Below are 15,851 nucleotides of genomic sequence, written 5' to 3'. Positions count from 1 at the left end.
TTGTTGTCTTTGGACATTTCTTGATGACACAGTCTGATCATGTCTTTGCTTTGACCTTCTTTAGTCTTTTCTAGTTTTTCCTTACATATTGCGCCAATGCACAAGCATCAAATTCGTTTTTTTTTTTTTACCACAATTTCTGACCTTATTTACTGATGCCTTTCCCTTGGATCTAAAGGCAGATGTCACTTTAGTCACTGTTTCTATTGAAACACTAGCCAGTTGAGCAGCCTTTGTGACTAAAGCTCCTGCCATCCGTGCCCCAAGAATGAACCCTCTTTCAAAGTCACTTACTTATTTTCCTCTTGCCATCTTGATCCAAAATCGAGGGCAAATCAACAGGCCTGCTCAACATTTTTATACATGCCACAGAGCATAATAAAATGATAATCGCTTAATTGTATCATGTAGTACACCTGTGTAGAAACATCTGCATTTATTATGTTTCTCCACTCATCTATTCATGTTTTTCCTTTAATTTGTTACCTGTCTATATAATCATACTACTGAAAAAAAACTAAAGCTTTTAAAAGTTCTCCCATTTTCCTTGCAAGGATTCTGAACTGACATTGGACCAGCTGTTCAACTCATGCTGAGAAATCAAGCAGCAGAAGTTTCACAGCCTTCATGAGAACAGCTGAGGAAGTTTTGTTACAAGAAGAAGATGAAAGGTGAAATTTCTCAAAAAATTGTAATAACCACACAATTCATGATGCACAGTTCACATGTTGTGAAAGTGCATATTCTCACCTTTTATTTAAGGGTGTTTTTATACAGTTCAGTTTCACCATGTAAATAATTACAGGCTTTTGAATATATAAACTCAGAATTCTTCTTTTAGGGTGTTACTTTTTCAGCCTCGGTTCGAGGTCAGTTTTCTTTGAGTTACCCTGTTTTCTGCACAGGCACAGTTTTGTTTTATTTTCAGAAAGTTCATACTCCTTCAGCTTTTGTTTTTTTTTCACCCAGTACGCGGGTTTAGAGCTTTTCTTTGGGATACTCTCCGTTAGGAGTATCGTTTTATTTTCGTTCTTTTTCCCCTGTCCTTTTGTCTCTTTCGTCTCTTTCGAGACATAGTGGTTATTCTACCTCAGGTGAATAGCTTAAAGAATCCCTGTTCAGTCGCATTTTGTCTCCCAAAACCCCCACTCCATCACACCCCCCATATAACACACACACACAAATCTCGAACAGAAGCACGTGAATGAAAGCCAAGCAACTGTATTTTATACAATGCATGTAAAAATATGTTCTGCATAATAATAATAAATCAAAGGAACCATTAGGAATTTCAAGAAAATCATGAACATGCTTACCTAGTAAAGATTCAGTGATATAACATCTCCACCTAGTGTACATTTATTCTGAGTTCAGTGATATTACTGCATGGTAAAAAAAAAAAATAAAAAAAAAAAAAACTTCAGCCAGAGTATTTTGCAGTTTGATCTAATTTGTCATGTTGACATGAGGTAGATATGATTCCAGATAGGGCAGTATAGATTATTTCTCTATGTCCATTATTGTCTATTTTTACATGAATTAAAATTTTCTTTTTTTGAGGCATAAGGTTTTTTGTGCACCCCCAATGATAAACAAGAACCAGAATATCCTGTTGAATTTCTGAGGTTAAAGAGTAATCTGTGAAAATGAGAAGACTAAGATTAAATGATTTGCTATTCCACACATTAGCTTTACACAAGCTGTCCTCCAGAAAGCCTTTCCAGTTATGCTGTTTTTGTTTCAGTGAAGTATTTTTTTTTTTTTTTTTTTGCTTTAACCTTTACCACATTAAATATGACACATGCAATGGCCATAATTTATATCAACTAAAAGCAGCAAATAAAATGTGTGTGGCACGAAGAGTGCAGTATGCATGCTCTCTGTGAAAGCCTTGCTGCCTCAGGGCAAAAGCCAATAATGCGGGTCTGTGATGGCAGGGGGCAGGTGCAAAGGGAGGTAATTAATGAGAGATGAATCATAGCTGTAAAGGCAGCAGTCTAGAGGTCACGTACTCCGTGCCACTCCAGAGAGGTTTCCCTTGTTGCCACACTCATGAGGTCGTATGGTATCAGTTGCCATGTGTACACATGAAATTATCACAGCATAGGGGTCTACAGGATCCCCAGGAAGTATGAATGATTCTGGTAATGGGTAGAAAAGCTGCCTGGCACATATATTGCACATACAGTACATCTTTTCTTTAATCCTTACAAATGTTATGACACATGTCCCATATAAAGGTAACTACCAAAATGGATAGACTAAATGCAGATATATCAGTTTCTAAGTAAATACCAAACATAAAGAATACGCACAAAGCACATTTGTATACCTGAATGTCAATACAATGAAACCAAAAGATACTGCCTATCATTGCCTTGCTGCATTCCCTATACCCCACCACAGTCATACTGTTTCCAAAATTCTACATATAGGGACCAACAGGTTTGAATTCAGATACTTGTGTGGCTTTGCAAGCACCATGAATCCGTGTTTAATGACAGCTGTCTTATAGGTGAGTCAAAGTTTATCTTGGTGACATGAATCCATCTTTTATGCTGTCTATTTCTGAACAACATCCTTCCAAACTCAGGAAGGAAACTCAGTTGACCTCAAAACAGACAACTATTAACCATAGTAACTTTCGTCTTGAAATGTTAGCCTTGTGGAATTCAATATCAATTCAACAGCTACAGTATCTGTTACATTGCATAGTTTTTTTTTCTCTTTAAAAAACTGCAATCATAAATAATACAACTGTTACAGCAACAGAATTGTGGTCTTACACAATGGCTAAAGAAATTAAAAATGATTAGAAGTCATGAATCATCCTCCAGAAAGGTTATTTTTGGTAAATACTGTTTCAGATTAAATCCATCATTGATTGTATGTAAGTGAAACAAAGGGGGCAACCTTGTATGTACACCATTTCACCAGAAGATGGTGCCGCGTTGCAATGGAAAATGAGCAGAAATACATTTTGCACTGTGGTGCATTTTCGTCGTTCTTTTCAGTGCAATACCAACTGCTGCCAGAGGGAACGCAAAACACCACAAATGTGCCTGATTTCCCTGAAACAGCTTTGCATTTGGTTTACTTTATCGGCAACAATTTTACGAGTTGATGTATATATTTTACGCAGTCATAATCATTTCACTGTAGGTTGAATGACTGTTTTGGTGTTAAGTCTTGAGTTTACCATGGGTATTATGTCTGAATGGTTCAGATCACAGCTTGTGAGTTTCAAGAGCCTTGTGTAATTTAGCAATGCATTTGTTTTGTGTCTGTCTCTCAGTGATGTACGGCAGAAGCTAGTAGTTAAAGGCAAAGTCGGTAAGCACACTGCTTCCCAGTGTATTGCTGTTCTGACAAACCTGTATTTTTTCCAAACCATTTTGCATCACAAACAGCCCAAATTGTTTTACATTTTTTTTTTTTTTCATAAAATAAATATTGAATAGTCCCTTCCTTCATCTCAACCTAGTAAATAAACTAGGTCTGATCTTGGATCTAGTTGCACTAATTAAATGGATTATGACAATCTAGATTCACTTTTGGATTTACCTCAACTGGTTAAGTTGGATCAAATCAGACAAATTAACTCCATAGGACTATCTGATTAAATTTTGGTTAAATGCTTTGTTATAATATTTTTAAGTGGAGTTGGAAACATCCACTATACTGTCATTTTGCTTTAGTCATTTGTTAGTAATGTACTTTTACTTTTTTGTACTGCACATTCACTACATTTAGCTGCCCTTTCACAGTGTAGTATTGTAATTCCACAAGCGTGATATTCAGTTAATTTAACTGGCATGACTGATTACTTGATTGACTGAATTAAGAATTTTGAAATTGCTTCTGAGAAATATCATTCAACTCTTTCTTAATAAGTGTCCCTGGGTGCTTGGCACAAAGGTCTCAATTTTTTACAATGCAACACCCATGATGCATTTATAAAGTGCTGTTAACAGAGTGGACAAAAATACAGAAAAATTGTCATTTAAGCAGGCAAATGTCTCACATAGTACATTCACAACATTGAATGTGTTTCTTTTGGTTTGGAATTTAATGGCTGCAGTGAGCCCTGCGCAAAATGTTTACTTTCCAGTCAGCTTGTGACCACGTCTGCCTCCAAAGCGCTAAGCCGAGGTAAGAGCAGGACCGAGGGGTGCGCCTCCCATGCTGCTGTACAGCTGACTCGCCTGCCTGCTCGTGCGTCCCCGCTGCACGGCTCACCGCGCAACCCGCGCACCAATCACAGCGCCGCAGGAGAAAACGAAAACAGTGTGGCAGTACATGTGACAAGCAACAGCCCCCTCTCCCAGCGTCATCACGCTGCGAGCGGTGGAGGAAGAGGGAAATGAGACCCCGCTGAGTCTGTCGATTCAATTCCATTTTATACGAGTCCGTTCCCTCTCTCTGTCTCTGCGCCGTCCTTATTAACTGGGAACCTACTGCGAAACAGCCTGGAGGAGCTGCTCCACATCTTTTTATTTTTTCTTTTATTTATTTTTCTATTAGGAGATCCAGGCATTTTCAGTGTTCACTGTACGTTTCCTTCCTCTCTGTAGGCAAACTGCTGAGTTTTAAGAGGAAGTGTCTTTGGGGACAGGGTTCAACACAGGGCCATAGCTGAGCAACGAAACATACCTTTTTCCAGCATTTCAACTACATCTTAAAATCCTCCTCAGCAAGGGTCAAACGTCAGAGGTCCCTTCTGCCATACACACAAGGTCGCTATTGAAGGAAGCTGTATTTATGAATGCAGGTAATTCCAGATGAAATGTATCACTTGACATAAAGTGAGAGCAAAAAATTATTCTGACTTAAAGCCTGATGGAGCTCTTTGTATCTAAATAACAACAGCTACACAGTCTCGTTATCGTGCTCATAAATTTGCAAGGGTTTTTGCAAAGTCGTCTCACTCTTTTTTGCTGTATTTTTTTTGATTTATGTGGAAAGCAATAACCCATCGTTACTGACTCACCTTTACAGAAAATACACCACAGATAAATTATGAACATGTACTACTTCTAATATTACTTATAAAATTACAATGATTATAATTTAATTTTAAAACATTTTGTAAAAAGTTTGTAGGGACAGCAAACTATTTCACTTGATAGTTGTGCATGTGAGCAGCTGTGTAAACCCATCTCGTTGTTTCGGGACCTTGGCCGACTAGAGTCAAATGAATTGAACGTGGGTTTTAAATAAAATTACAACCTTCACTTCCTCTGATTAGACATCAGGAATAGCACTAGAATCAGTTTATCTTTCTAGAGTATTCCTGAATAGCGGGTACACAGCCTTATTTAGAGAAAGAATTGCAGAAATTTCTTTAAAACAAATAATGGGGTTTATCTGTGGTTCATGCAAGTACATGGTATTTGAATTTCTATTTTTAAAGAAATGCTGTCAGAAAGAAACTTTTGAGGAAAACAGCAAATTGGAAACTTGGAAGAGACTGACCTTGAACTCACTGAGGTAAAAAGAAAGCTCCTTGTGACAAAAAAATAAAAATAAAAATACTGCCAAATGTGTTTAATACGATGGTACTCATTATTTTATTTTTATTTTAACCATTATTTGACTAGGAGTACCACATTTAGATCTAAATATCTTTTGCAAGGGGGGCCTGACATAAAACACGAAATAACCCCACATTAAAAATGATTCGATGATTTAAATGACAAAAACAAAAACAAATTAATGGAATTGCTCGTGCTTGCGTCAGTAGATTTATATATCGGTTACTACTGACAGGTGAAATCCAATTCCATGTTCTCAACAGGCTTACAGAGGAACAGATGTATGGATTATGTAAGTGTTCCATTGGATGTGCTGATGTCCTGTAAGTGAATTCAATACAGTAAGACTACTTTTCACTCAAGTCTTCTCTCTTGACCAAGAATGAAGCAGGCCAGTTTTCCACAGGAAAAAAAATAGTTTATTATTATGCTTATATAATGTATATCAACATTTATAGACAAAATATGTACAACAAACAACTTTCTGGTAGGTCCCAAAATATAAAATCCCATGTACCTCTTCCTGTACAAAACTAATCCTCTGTTTAAAACGTTACATTCACTTTTCTCTCTTGACTTTATATTCCAGTATTCATACAAATACATTTAGTAAACGTCTGATATAGGTTTTATCAGCTTTCACAAGGCAACATCATGAATAAAGAACAGGTTTAATTTGACCAGAGATGAATTTTGAGAATGACGCAAGATCTAACAGTGCTATATACACGTTCTCTCGGCAAACAATGAACAATTGTTTAAAACTCCTTCTAGTCAGCATGGTAGTACAGAATTTGTAGGACACGTATCAAAAATAGAGATGTACAAGTAGTATTAACAAAATAATTACAAGAGAATCCATCACTTTTCTCACAATGTTACAATCCATCTGTACAAATGGTAATGAATTCTAATCTCAACACTATGTATTATGCATTATCCACTGTCCTGATTTTCAAGAGAGATGAAAACCAGGTGTACAAGAAACTCTAATCTTTGAAAAAGTCTATGGTGTATTTTTTGGTGGTGGGCGTATGAGCGAGATAGGAAAGGGTGTGTATCTGCAGTGATAGCTCTGGCCAACAGTCAGACACATGGCTGACTTTACAAGAACGTTGGCATGAACTTTATGCGTGAACAGGTTTCTGGGTAAGATCTGTTTTATTCAGCAGCTACATGCACAACAAGGAGAATTCTCCAGCTCACCCTCCATTACTTAGTCTACAGCATGCAGACACTTAGAAAAGCAGCATCTACAGGGTTTAACCATTTACATTCAACTGAGGCGTGCTTATGCAAAGGGAAGGTCCTGATTGCTGTGGGGTTTGGGGGTTGGGGGGCACAAATCACACTCAAAACTTTGATTCTGACATCAACTAGATGTGCAGAGGAACCTCCTGAATTCACCAACTTTCTTTTTTGGACTTTCAATTTGCCCATGCCCATAACTTTCACCTTCATGGTTTTCTGTGGTGCTCTCAAAGTACATGGACAGCCCCTCATAGTTTTCAGTGTTCACCGTGTCTTTCTCTCTCTTTCTTTCGGGGTTGAAGAGTGGTGATGACCAGGCGTGCTTTTAACAGCTGTGTTCTCTCACTAGGATACTGTGGCTACAGGGGGTCCACTCCAGCTGCTGAAGGACAACACAGGTACCCTCTACTCTCTGTTCTCTTCCTACCTTTCATGGTTTGCCAGCAGGCAGTCTTCGACAGCACAAACTCTAAGAGCGAGGGACTCAAGGGGATGGAAAAGAAAAGTTATCAGTCTTTGGTTTCCAGGTTTAATGGGGGCACCTGCTTCAAAGCTTGGAGCAATGCTGGGGAGTCCATGGGGGTTGGTGCAGCGACAGGGGAGCCCACTCTGGGGGACATGATGAGGGACTGAGGGTGCTTCTCCGGTGAGATGCCAGCCCCCGACCCTCCGAGGCCCGGGTATAAAACGGGCATGCCCCCCGGGTACCAGCACTTCTCCAGCATGGGCAGGTAGGCGGCGGCTGCAGGAGGGATGAGGTAGAAGGGCACGCAGAGCGGCGACTGGTAGCCCATGTAGCCGGGATGGCCCCCCATCGGCTCGACGCCGGACAGGGACTCATCCTCCGAGGACTCTGCTCGGAGGCGCTTGGCTCGCGGCTCGTCGCCCTCCTGCTTGATGGCTCCTGCCATCCTCTCGGACAGCGCGTACTTCAGCTGCCGCTCGTCGCCATAGTAGACGGCCCGCTCGGCCTTGGAGTCGCCCTTCTCCAGCTCGCCCCCGTAGCCGCTGTCAGTGTCTGTGTCGCTGCCACTCTGCTCGCTGCCCGCCTGCGGGTAAGTCCTCTGGATGACAGGCACGCAGTTCTTCCCGTGTCCCTCCGCCCCCTTGGGCACTGGCCCGGTTGGCTTCTCCTTGTGGGCGGGCTTCTCGGCACGTGGGCTGGGAGTGCCCTGCAGCACCTCTGATGCCACCTTGTGCAGGTGGCTGATCATGTGGGTGGGTGTCACATCTCTACCGCCCTCCTGATTGGCCAGGTACTGGAGGACCTCCTTGACACACAGGTGAAACCCTGAGCGAAACATCTCCTCGCTGTTCTCTGGGCTAGGAGAAGGCTGCTCAGCTGTTGAGAAGGGACAGAACAGTTTTTTTTATTTTCAAGCTATTTTAATAGGAAACTCTTCACCTTTCTGAGGTTAATCCTTAAATTAAATATATATATATATATATATATATATATATATATATATATATATATATATATATATATATATATATTATGCATATTAAGAATGGAACTGATGATTTTATTTATTTTTGCAGGTAGCACATCATTATTCTCAATACCACAAATTAATAATATAATAAATTATAATAATTCATAATAAAACTAAAGTAAAGACATGCATACAAATGTATTAAATCCACAGACAACATTTTCCGTAAATTGCAAGTCAGGCTTTGTGGAAACATCTGTGTTTCATCCGGAAGTCGGAAATTTTCCCTTACCAATTTGCATGCCGTTCTGCAAGGCCATGATTTTCTGTTGCTGTTGTTCCAGCATAGCCGTCAGTGTTTTCACGTGCTTGAGGGTGAGCTCCAAAACCACAGCTTTCTCCAGATGGCCCAGCGTCTAAAACAGGAAGACCTCTGATCAGCACGTACACACTGCTTATGTAACAGCGGTAGCAGTTTAACACAAGACACACAAACCGCAATAATAATAATAATAATAATAATAATAATAATAATAATAATAATGAATTAACTAATTAAAAATAAAAACATTTCCACAGATCCTCCTCACTATTTTTATAGAATTTGACATATCAAAACTATGCATAATTTTTTTCCCCATTCCATTAAATGTCGTTACGACCCAAACCTTAAAACTAGTATTAATGTTAGCTTTATTTTACTTCCGATTGAATTAGTTTAAAAAGTACAATTTTTCGGTACAGTCAGTTGCTTAAAGGAAAATGCCGACTACCCGTCAACAGCAACCAGGTGGCGCTTCAAACCACTTTTCCGCTACACTTTGCCTTAATACCAAAATCAAACTTACTGTAAGTTTAAGGTGCTCTGGCAATAAATCCTTTAGTTGAGCGATGCACTCGTTTATTCTGTCACGCCTTTTCTTTTCGATCAGTCGATGGGGCAGCTTGTAAGTTTCCTAGATGGAAAACAAAATAATACACAGCACATATAATGTCTGCTAAAATAAAGCCAAGGACTCCAAGGATGAACATTCTCCGCCCCGGTAAATACAGTAGGCTATGTACACGTACGTCGGCATATGCGAAAGACCATTAACAGTTATTACACATGAATGTATACAATGTTTTTCAACGTTTGCAAAGAAAACACAGAGACATCCATCACCCAACTATATTCTGAACACCAAAAAGTGAAAAGATAAGATACCTTGCTGTCCTCCCCGCGCTTCACGCCTCTTCTGGACTTGTATACGTACATAGGGAAGTCCATCCTAGCAAAAACAAAACAGCGAAACAACAATATTACTTTTGCGCAATGAAAGTACAACAAAAATATAGTTATTCTGTGGAGTATATGCGCAATATAATATGGTTTTGGAGAACATTAATTCAAAAGGTTCCGGACGTGACTTACGCTTGCATGTCAGAGATCTCCAGTGACGGGTGTTTTGCCATACAAGGAGGTGGTTGCGCACTTGTAATCCTTTCCATTTTCTTTTTCTTTAACAATCCCAAATAAAGTATGCAGATTTTCCCCGATTTCTACAGTCAGAATATACAGTAGTATATTCCTGTTTTATAAGTTTAGCAAATAAATGCTCTCGTGGTGCCGCTTGTTCGTATTAATTCCAACTCCAGGTTAATAATCACTTTTGTTTCTGTTGCTTTATATTTTCATTCTTGGCTTTAGTATAATTTTAGCAAAGACAAGGACTGCAGACGACGTTGCCACCCCGCGATTCAGACGTAGCCAGCAGTAGTTCCGACTCTCCGTCTTGGTTAAATGTATGAGTGAGGGTGGATAGAGCTACGTGTTAAATAAACCCTGTGACTCTCGCTCACAGACTGACCTACCTCCGTCACATGAGCCTCACGTGTTGGACAGCGCTTTCAACACAACTGAGACCAGCCCATTTTCTGGCGTTAAGGAGGATCTACAAAAGTCTCTCTCCCGCGTCATAGAAGCGAGCCGAGTCCCGTGTACCACCATGCTCCAAGTCTGCCAACAGCAACACATAATAACCCGGAGCCGTGGAACGTGCAAGCAACCGTGCGCTCTGCAAAGTGGGGCAGACCTTCTGTAAAAATGAAAGTCTGCAATAGTTAGAACATTAGATTTTTCCGACATTTAAAACCGTGATACACATATAAAAGAACAAAAGCCGATTATTGCAGATAGGCAGTTTATGTATGTTCGCAGAATTTGTAAATAAAAATAAAAATGAACCGCGCATTTCTAAATCTAATGATTTATTTCCAAAGCAAGTAAAATGAAAATAAAAATAATACAGAAAATATATTCAATATTGGATTCAATATTCGGATTTGATGTGCTACATGACTTGAAATTCCAAGTTTCATGTTTCAATTTACCTACAATAGCCTATTAAACGTTTTAGGCACAAGGTCTAATTTATACCCTAACGGGAGAAACGTAGCCTACCAATTGCTTGAACCCCCATTTTGGAATACTATTTGACATTACCATTTTATGGCAATAATTAAGGGACATCGCCACTTTTACTTAACGTTCACTTTCATGGTTTTAAAAATATTGTGAATTTTTGTGTGCAGGCAATTTCATGACTAGTGAGTACATGGCTTGCAATATGCAGTATGTATAGGTATTTTGTATGGTTGTTCCATTATTTATGCTATATTCTGGATACTGACATATACATTTTTAATATAATTGTAAGACTACAGACACAGATAAAGCCACAGCAGTTTTGCCCAAATTCACATGTTAAGGTGTGCATGTCGGTTTAGGTTGGGTCATAAGTGTCGAACATTAAACAATGATTATCAAACAATGCCACGATGGGCATCGAATAACCTAAGTCTTTTCGGACGATTAGCCTACCTCACTTTTTAAAAGATGTCTGTATGGCTGTATGGTATTTGAAGTCTGTATGGCTATAAAACATCGTAGTACAAATACAACACTGGTGCTACTTAAGCTGAAAATGCAGTTGATTGGCGTAATATTAATGAAGAATCGAGGAAATCATCTTTTTTACATGTATTGTTAGCTTATTATTATTATTTTTTCCCATTTAGAAAATGTTGCAGCACTGGACACAGTCGTTCAGGGAGACGTGTTTTGTGCCACGTCCGACTACCATTTAGTTTAGAAACTAACTCCTCTCTGATTCTGCGCACCTGGTTTTTAGAGATCTACCCATTTTCAAGTTCCGACAAGTCCCCTCATAAACGATAACAAAACACGCAAAAGGCAGCTCTGAAATAGCCTAAGTCTTGAAAAATAATATACCTCTGAATTTTATGCCATAGGTTATTGGTGCCCTATTAAACGCTTTCGTTAGATAGTGAGAAATTAATTATGAAACGTTTATATCGCACTGTACACTTATTCATAGATAATGAAATGTCCGCCACTCTGTCCCACAGTCACCGGGGGGTGACAGTGCTATTTAACTAAATAAAATGTATCGTGAAAAGGTTTGACAAAACGTGAAGCTAATGTAATTATGGAGCGTTAACGTCTCCGGTGATAGAATATTGCGAGTAAGGCAATACAGTAGCTACATATTACATTGCTCATTTGGAGGCTATGTGCAGCTACTATGTTACTTCGTGCCGGTTCCATCTGCTTTCCCACGTGCACCTGTTCAGCAATGTGTCTGCAGCTGATAGCTTTGTGCTACACCAGTAGTCACGTTGATCTCCTCATGGCTTCTCTGAGCGCGCGGCACCGTGAGACGGCTCTGCCAGCACCGCCCGTGGACATCAGCATGGCCAGCACTTAGAAATAACGTGCTCTTGTGTGGATTGGACTGGGGAAGACGATCCAGGGGCCAGCAGACGGCGGATTATTAACATGCATTAATTAAAGTGAGAACTTAGATTTACCCGCCACAAGTTGGCTATTTGCGCAAATTCGTTAAACCTCAATCTTTTAACCATTCTTTTATGAGTCGCCTTTTAAAACCACATATGGACTAATTGGATAAATTAACCACGGTCGTAACGTATATTAAATAATCATTTGGCATGCAGAAAATCTGCGAAGGAAAGTCCCTCTTTATAATGTGGTATGAATGTTACCACTCATGTGATTGAATAAATAAATGATATAACTGGATTATTTTATCCTACTAAGTCAATACATAAAAACAGACGAGACCCAGACCAGAAGACGCGCCCAGATGAATAAAACAATTTATCACTAAGATCTGCGAGAGACAATATATATGATAAATGTACTGGAACGAGATATACGAATAGTTGCAAAATGGGAGACATGGCATAGTAAAGCACAAAAAGGGTTACCCTAGCAACACCATGACGCGCATATGAAACACCAGCTGGGGGGCGTTTCAGTAGCTCTAGTTATCCAGTACAGGGATGAGAAGAAGCAGAATAAACGTAAAGGCGTTACATAGCCCATTCATACTATTTAAAATTAATGTAGCTTTACCTGATAAGCATGTGAAGATAGTTGTCTACTTGGATAATGATACCTCGAATTCAGTAGGCTGTAGTTCTTCTTTTTTACATCAATCACGAAAACCTCAGTGAGGCACAGGATATAACCTAATAAAATACAACTTTTCTTCATAAATTTCGATCACCCTTCTCCAATACTAATTGGCTATTGCGTTTTATTAGTTTCATAATTTACTTTTAATTATAATTGCATTGTACTGATTGTGATTTGTTCTGGACAGCACATTTAGGATGTATGTGAAATATGATAAACTGTATTTTTAAATATATTATTTTCACTTGAGTGGTAGCTGTTTGAGGGAAGGACAAAACAGAAGACAAAATAAACAGCATTTTTTTAAAGAAATTTTGCCATGTACTATATATGTGCAATTATATACACAAATGTATATACACTCACCGGCCACTTCATTAGGTACACCTGTTCAACTGTAAACTGCACCCATTAACACAAATATCTAATCAGCCAATCACATGGCAGCAACTCAATGCATTTAGGCATGTAGACATGGTCAAGACGATCTGCTGAAGTTCAAACCAAGCATCAGAATGGGGAAGAAAGGTGATTTAAGTGACTTTGAACATGGCATGGTTGTTGGTGCCAGATGGGCTGGTTTGAGTATTTCAGAAACTGCTGATCTACTTGGATTTTCACGCACAATCATCTCTAGGGTTTACAGAGAATGGTCCGAAAAAGAGAAAATATCCAGTGAGCGGCAGTTCTCTGGGCAAAAATGCCTTGTTGATGGCAGAGGTCAGAGGAGAATGGCCAGACTGGTTCGAACTGATAGAAAGGCAACAGTAACTCAAATAACCACTCGTTACAACTGAGGTATGCAGAAGAGCATCTCTGAACGCACACTACGTCAAACCTTGAAGATGATGGGTTACAGCAGAAGACCACACCGGGTGCCACTCCTGTCACCTAATGAAGTGGCTGGTGAGTGTATATATACATATATATATATATGTATATGTGTGTATATATATAAACATACATATATATGCCAGAACTGCTTCAATGCGCTTTGGCATAGATCGTACAAGTCTCTGGAATACTGAAGGAATAGAACACCATTCTTACAAAAGTCATTGGTGTTTTGATGATGGTGGTAAAGAGCGCTGCCTAACATGTTGGTCCAAAATCTCCCATAGGTGCTTAATTGGGTTGAGATCTGGTGGCTACAAAGGCCATTGCATATGATTTACATCATTATTATACTCATCAAACCATTCAGTGACCCTTTGTGCCCTGTGGGTGGGGGCATTGTCATCTCGGAAGAGACCAACAGTGACCCTTCCCTCTATGGGAACAAGTGGACCCAAACCATGCCAGGAAAATGCCCCCCACAGCATATCAGAGTCACCGGACCCCCTCACTGTAGGGGTCAAACATTCAAGCCAGTACCATTCTCTTGCTATACGCCACCCATGCACTCGCCCACTTGTCGAGAACATAGTGACAGATGACTCATCTGATCATATCACTTTTTTCCACACCTCTGTAGACCTGTGCCTATGGTTTCTGCACCAATGAACTCTCAAATGTGCATTTGTCTTTGTAATGAGGGGTTTATGCACTGCAACCCTACTATAATATCCCTCTCTATGTAGTTGTTTATGGACTGTTCTTGCTGACACAGTCTGATGTCATCCTGCATTGATATTCTCAGTCACCCGAGGAAGAGTTGCTCTTTTGTTTTTCCTTACATATTGTGTTAATGCATGGGCATCATGGTCATTGAATGTGCACTTATGAAGACTATGTATGTATGTATATATAATTTTTGGCATGGACATTTTGTTGATTTTTGTGTGCCTGTTGGCCACAGAATTGAGCACAGTGAAAACTGACCTAGTGTTAGCGATGTTACAAGGGGTGTGAGGCTGAATCAGATGCCTGGGAGGAAATGATGTCGATGATACTGACAATGTGAGAAGCGTAACAGTGAGCCTTTTGGCTATTGATACAGCGGTTCTGTGTACAGCTATTACAGTTAATATTATGCCATTGATGTCAAGAACAGTTTGTCACTAGGCTAACTTGCTCTGTATCTTACTCTAATACTCCTGTTAGCCAATACTCCTGAATATATTATCGATGACAACAAAATGGAAAATTTGTATTATATTAATTTCAATTTATTTGAACTAATAAAATAACTTTTTATCAATATTTTGTGTCAAATTAACCAAAAATGATTAACTAAAAATAGTTTATTTTGTAAGATAATTATCTGTGTAATAAGTGGGATAAAGCACTCTGAGGTGGTCAGCTATTGAGAAATAATGAGCTTCACCTCTGACCTTCCTTACCTCAAAGAAAATTTCAGAAGAGATGTGGAAAAAAAGTTTTTGAAATATATCAGTCAGGAAGTGAGAGCCATTATCTCCAAATGGAAAACACTACGAACAGTAGTGAATCTTCCCGGGAGTGGCCAGCCTGCCAAAATCTCTCCACAGGTGCTGAAGAACATCCAATGAATGGCAGACCTCTCTTGCCTCAGCTAAGGTCAGTGTTAATAACTCCAGAATAAAAAGAGACTGGGCAAAAATGGGATTTATGGGAGAGTAGCAACGCGGAAAACACTGCTTATCAAGATGTATATCAATGCCTGTCTCACATTTGCAAAAAAAAAAAAAAAAAAAAAAAAAAAAAAAACCTGGATGATCCCCAAAAATGGGATAATGTGTGAGGGATGGATGAGTCAAAAGTGTAACTTTTTTTTCAGACACAGATCCCATTATGTCTAGTCTAAAGCAAATACAGCATTTCACAGTAAGAACATCATACCAACAGTCAAACATGGTGGTGGTAGTGTAATGGTGTGGGTATACATTGCTGCATTGGTACCTGGATGACTTGCCATTATAGAAGGAATCATGAATTCTGCTCTGTACCAGAAGGAGAATGTTCGGTCATCTGTCTGTGACCTGAAGCTGAAGGACAATTTGGTTATGCAGTAAGACAATGATCCAAAACACAAAAGCAAGTCCATATCTGAATGGCTGAAAAGAAACAAAATTAAAGTTTTGGAGTGGCCAAGTCAAGGCTTGATTTGAACCCAATAGAGATGCTATGGCAGGCCCTGAGACGAGCAGTTCATGCTTAAAAACCTACCAATTTGTCTGAATTAAAGCAGTTCTGCAAAGGTGAGAC

General features: G+C 39.4%; 1 protein-coding gene across 1 annotated transcript; it reads right to left on the bottom strand.

Annotated features, from left to right (window-relative positions):
* Nucleotides 1-5,930: 5,930 nt before the first annotated feature.
* LOC118208452 (class E basic helix-loop-helix protein 40-like) lies at nucleotides 5,931-10,181 on the bottom strand. Its single transcript, XM_035383151.1, has 5 exons — nucleotides 9,636-10,181; nucleotides 9,429-9,492; nucleotides 9,070-9,177; nucleotides 8,514-8,637; nucleotides 5,931-8,127 (listed from the first exon to the last, which is right to left on the bottom strand). Exons 1-5 carry the CDS (start codon nucleotides 9,710-9,712, stop codon nucleotides 7,295-7,297), a joined length of 1,206 nt encoding a protein of 401 aa, XP_035239042.1. The 5' UTR covers nucleotides 9,713-10,181; the 3' UTR covers nucleotides 5,931-7,294.
* Nucleotides 10,182-15,851: the final 5,670 nt, after the last annotated feature.

Source organism: Anguilla anguilla, chromosome 11, assembly GCF_013347855.1.
Source record: "Anguilla anguilla isolate fAngAng1 chromosome 11, fAngAng1.pri, whole genome shotgun sequence".
In the NCBI taxonomy this organism is placed as follows: Eukaryota; Metazoa; Chordata; class Actinopteri; order Anguilliformes; family Anguillidae; genus Anguilla; species Anguilla anguilla.
This window is presented reverse-complemented; position numbering and strand designations above follow the sequence as displayed.